This window comes from Phaethon lepturus, unplaced genomic scaffold, assembly GCF_000687285.1.
Source record: "Phaethon lepturus isolate BGI_N335 unplaced genomic scaffold, ASM68728v1 scaffold26089, whole genome shotgun sequence".
NCBI classification, from domain to species: Eukaryota; Metazoa; Chordata; class Aves; order Phaethontiformes; family Phaethontidae; genus Phaethon; species Phaethon lepturus.
In genome coordinates this window covers 1-5142 of record NW_010565914.1, presented here as the reverse complement: position 1 = coordinate 5142, position 5142 = coordinate 1, and the positions used below count along the sequence as shown (strand labels likewise).

The following is a 5142-nucleotide window of genomic DNA, read 5'->3' as shown; positions in this document are numbered from 1 at the left end:
TTTTTTGATTGTCGTGGGAGAAGAGCAGGCTGAATTAATACAAAATCCGTCTAATATTTATTATCGTTCATGAAAATGTGACACCGCTGACTGCAGCACAGGTTGGCCAGTCAACCTGTGCTTAGTCTAAATTAACAGAGAAGACAAAGGCTGTAAGAATAGTAAGTGAGAACATGCCTGGATTGTGAGCTGCTGTATTATCAACAACGAAGAACACATCCCATTTTTCAGCAGACCCAAGCAGTCCTTCTGGGGAAAAAAAAAAAGCAGCACTGGACAAAGTTTGCCTTAAGTATCTCTTCTGTATTTTGAAACTATTTAATACAAAGACATACGTAGACACACATTTACATACACCTTTAGAGTAGTATTCAGATCTGTAACAGGTTGCTACAAAAAGAGCAAATGTTCTTCAGGTTTACAGAGGAGACTTGCAGAAAATTACATTTAAATCAGGTGGTAGGGAAACAGTTTGTCATTGCAGGGAGAATTAAGCATGGGAATATGCTGTGCAAGAAGAATCCCCCCAAATGCATGGGTTTTAGTAACAAAGGCCGGCAGCAGGTGAGGGTACTTTGACCATGCAGCTCATCCGCAGCTGGAGCTGTCGCAGCAGATGCTGTAGTTTTATTAGACAGACGCTACTGGACAAAAAAATTGCCAGGGCAAGTCTGGCTGTGTGTAAGCAAAGGGTCTATAACTGGGCAGAAATCAGAATGGTAGCAAGAAGACTTCTCAGTCTTGAGTTAAAACGAGAAATGAGCAAGCTCTGGGTTTTACCAGCTGGTCATGGTTCCAAGCTGGGGAATGAGGAGCAAAAAGTCTGCCTTGGGTGCTTTGGGTGGCTCACCTACTAAATAACACTGAAGCCAATAAAAACCACCTGGAAGGTCCTGGTAAAGGAAGATGCTTGCCTGGAAGATCTGGGCTTGGTACAGCAACCACCAAGCAGAATTCTCTAGAGTACAATAATGCAGAAGATCATAAATGATCCCTTTGGGCTTAATGTCAAATGTGCATCAGATTGAGTAAGAGGAGCTTGTCCTTATCGTAAAACACTTTGTGCAAGAGTGGAGTAGATGAAACGGAACACGCATTTTCCCATGAGTTTCTTAACAAACTTTTATCAGGTTTATCAGTAGTCTGGTGTATACTGGCAGGTCGATATTCATTCTTTATTTATGATTGTTGGTCTGTTGTTTGCTCTGTAAGAACTGGGTCTGGGGTTTTGCACAGGATATAGGTCCTTAAAATTAAAAGGTATGTGTTTTTGAACTTCTTTATCTTGCAAGCATAGACAATGGGGTTCATGGCAGAATTGGCATGGGATAACAGGATTCCCAAGTATATCAAATAGGGGGGAATCTGACACTCAGGATAAAAATAGGAAACACAATTCATAATGCACAGAGGCAACCAGGATATTGCAAACAGGAAGAGAACAAGTGCTAGAGATTTGGCTGTCTTGAACTCCTGTCCGTAAAAAGTTCCCGCCCCTCTCACATTGGTTGTACCTTGATTTAGCTTTGTCCGGATGATGTAAAAAATTTCAACATACAGAGCACACATGATGAGCAGAGGGACAAGGGTCCATGTGAAGAAGCCAAAGTACACCATGTAATCCATGCTCATCACAGAGGTAAATTGGCACCTGAGAACGTCAGGGTTTCTTGGTCCCATCTTGTTCCATCCAAACATGGGGACTAATCCTACCAGCAGGGACACCAACCAGCACAAGCCCAGTGCCCACCAAACTCTCTTCTCTGTAATGATTATTTTATATCTGTTGGGGAAGAAAACCCAGGTCACGTTAAACAGAAGCGTTTAAAATAGTTAAAGATGGTTTCAAGAACTCACGTGTTCAAATACTACAGGTTCATTGTCATAAAATGGAGCATTAACTTTTTTTTGAGGGGGGAAGCCAAAGCTCGTTTTGAGGCAAGCCCTAACTCTTTGCAACAGTTACTTGCATAAGAACTATGCTCAACTTCCCCTCTTTATAACTGGATGTTTTCAGTTATTTCGTTTCTTGTTTCGTTATGATTTTAGTGCTCCTCTTGCTTTTCTTCTATTAGCAGTCTTATCTTACTTCTCAGCTTCCTTGGCTGTACCGTACTCTTTACATTTAGTTTATGCCATTTGCAGGACCAAGCTGTTCTTTCACTCTTCAGTTTTATAGTTCCTTTCACCATAAAAAATACGACTTTTCATGCTTGACGTTATGCTTTGCATTTCTAGCTTATGTAGTTTTCCATTCAAATATAAAAAGTGAATGACTTCTTAAGTTAGCCCTTAATAAGTCTGTTACTTCTTTTGTATTTTCAGCAAATGCTAAAAGGAATTTTATTTAAAAGACTAGCCTCAGAAACCCAAAGAAATCTGTAGTACTTTCAGTATCCTGCACAATTAACAAAACATCTGAAGAATTCAGCTGGTTGGCCACAGACTTGTCCTGTTGCCAAATTCTGACCAGCGATAATGCCGAGCTGTCAGCCCCGCATGAACACCCCTGGGGTCTGTCGGTGCTGCATTATTCACTATAGAGGGTGGTTCCTGCTCTAGAGCGTGGTTCCTGCTTGTCTCGGATGGGCTTTTAGGCACAGGTATTTTCTCCATGTGCAGGCAAGTTAGAAAAGGGCCAAGTTAAGGAGGGGAGAGAAGGTGGCACCCGTGGGGCAGAGGCTGGGCATGGGAGAGCTGGCAGGAGTGGGGCGAGCGGAGGGGCCCGTGGTGGTCCAGCGCTCACCTGGTTGGCAGCTTCACTCGCAGGTACCTGTCGATCGCGATGGCCAGGAGGGAGAGGATGGACGCGTTAGTGAAAACCACCATCAGGCAGCACATGAATAGGCAGGTGTAGGAGTGGACTCTGATGCCCAGACTCACCACAATGGCCAGCGGCATGACAAGGATCCCCACCGCGATATCAGCCAGAGCCAGGGAAACGATGAAGTACAGAGTCGTGTTCTGAAACGCCGAGTTCAGCTTCACCACCCAGATGACTAGGATGTTACCCAAAGTGGCAAACAAAGCAACCACGCACTCGATGCCGATGTAAATCCCATCCAGGCTGCTCAGCACCAGGCTGTCGTTTGGCATGGCGAGTCGCTGGAGATGTTCCCACCCTGGCTTGAGCTGCAGAAGGGAGCATGGGCATCAGTGGCTGTGTGCGGGACTCGTCCTCGGTGTCTGGGGCTCGGTTGTTTCAGCGACTCCCCGGCATGCAAACCTCTTCCAGTATTTCACGTCCTCGGCACTCAGGCAGCAAATCAGCTGTTGCCTTTCCACAGAGCTGCAAATACCTTAGCATCCAAGAAACGTTCCCCTCTCTGGATACATCTCCTGGAGCTCGTAGCATCCCTTCAGCAGCCCAGCATCAGTAAAGTACTTGGGATAACTATATTGAAGGAAAAAAAGAAAGGAAAAGTTTCCACAAGCGTGCTTACCAGCAACCTATAAACAAATAAGTTAACTGCTTCCTCTTCCAAGCCACAGTCTTAGAAGTGGGAGAACTGTAACCAGAGTTGGCTGTGCAAAGCTGCCACTTATCAATCTAGATAATCGTTCTGCAGTCACTATAGGAAATGAGGCAGTTCAGGGCACGTTAGGAGGGTGTTTTGTTAAATTCCAATGATCAATTTAATTCAGGGTATACCATCAAACTTAAGGCCCCGAGATGGCCGGGAAATGCTCTTTAATTGGACCTTTCTCAGCCTGAGAAGAACACTGTCATAATGCAGGTGAAGTTTTCGGTGAGAGCCCTCATTTCTGCTCGAAATCAGTACGACGACCAACGAAGTCATGTTCGGAGTGGCATGCTTTCCTATGCTTTGTTTATGGAAGACGGAGAAACTGAGGAAAGGTGTGGGAAGTGATGGGAAGTAGCAGGGAGAGGGTGCGAAAGCTGTGATGTGTTTGCTGCGGGCGAGCCCGGCGGTGCGTGGTGCCTTGCTCCTCGACGTGGGTCTGCAGTGAAGGAGCTGCTCCCGTTCTAGAAGGAACCGAGGAGAGATGCAAGCCTGTGAGCTCGGGCCAGCTGCGGGTCGCAGGGTAACCTGGCTCCTGGGCAGCCAGAAACGCACGCTCTCCGGGAATGAGCAAAGAGCAAGCAAACGATTAGGCGATGGGACCGTATTAGCGTAATGAAGCCTTAAACGAACACGGGTAGTATTCGCTTTCCCGGACACGGAGTCCTCCATCTCTTCCACCCAACTTTCTGGCAAAACTGAGGATGGGGAAGTGAAATCATCCCTGGGAGGAGACAGAGACAGAAATAAATGAGACTTCTTTATTCTCTGCTGTCAAAGAGTTTGACAAATTCCACTTCCTTGAAATGGGTGTAAGCGCTTCTTGCTCCCTGACTGGAGGGCGTTTGGGTAGAATTACTGCTGGGACAAGGGTGAGCTGATCATAGACAGGCGCAGTCTGCCACTGGGCTTGGCTGTGCTGGTGTGTGATTGAATCTGACACAGGATACCTGTGCGTGCAGGAGCTGAATGCTGGGAGAGGCACGTGAAGGTCCCAGCCGGGATTTAGGCTAGGCTTTTGTAAGCTGAATGAGTTACTTTTCTGGGAAGTACCTGGGAAGGAGTGGGCAGCCGGCGCTTTGCAGCCTTGAGCAGAGATGGGAAATGTCTGTGTCCTCCCGGCTGCCGGTTGCACTTGGGTCAGCGCGCTCCCCGCTTCCTGCGCTCGCTGTGCATCTCCTCTCTCGACCGCAGCTGCCAGCTTCCTTTTTCTGTCGCCTCCTCCTGCGGCTGCCGCCAGATGCCTCTCGTAGAGACGGCCGCTGAGAGGAGCTACAGGGGCTTTCCTGGGGCCCCCCCTCCTCCGCTGCCCTGCGCCCGCTGCAAACGCAGCTCCTGGGAACAAGAGCTTGGTGCCGCATGGGACCTCGGGGGAGCCGCTTGTGTAACGGGGTCGAAAGAAAACACTTCTCCCTCCATTTGCCTTTTGCTCACCCAAAATCCAGCTGAGTGCCTTCACGTTTGCCCTTCCCACCCCTTCGTTGTGGCAGGGGAAGGGACGAGATCACTCCAGGTCCCTTGGCCCTCTTTGATGCTACTCCTACGCTGCACGCAGTATAGCCTGAGCCAGCTCTAAAGCAGCTCAGAGCCGTCTCGCCGCAGTGCCGTAGAGCTGTGC

At 48.0% G+C, this 5142-nt stretch overlaps 1 protein-coding gene across 1 annotated transcript; it reads right to left on the bottom strand.

Moving 5' to 3' along the window:
• Positions 1 to 1179: 1179 nt before the first annotated feature.
• Positions 1180 to 3096, bottom strand: ADORA3 (adenosine A3 receptor). The gene is made up of 2 exons (XM_010295329.1): positions 2747 to 3096; positions 1180 to 1783 (listed from the first exon to the last, which is right to left on the bottom strand). The coding sequence occupies exons 1-2, from the start codon at positions 3094 to 3096 to the stop codon at positions 1180 to 1182; spliced, it is 954 nt and encodes a 317-aa protein (XP_010293631.1).
• Between the last annotated feature and the right edge of the window lie 2046 nt (positions 3097 to 5142).

Coding starts and splice junctions, on each gene's coding strand:
- ADORA3 (XM_010295329.1), bottom strand. CDS start 3,096: ATGCCAAACGACAGCCTGGTGCTGAGCAGCCTGGATGGGATTTACATC. Junction 1,784..2,746: donor CGAGTGAAGCTGCCAACCAG/GTGAGCGCTGGA, acceptor CTTCCCCAACAG/ATATAAAATAATCATTACAG.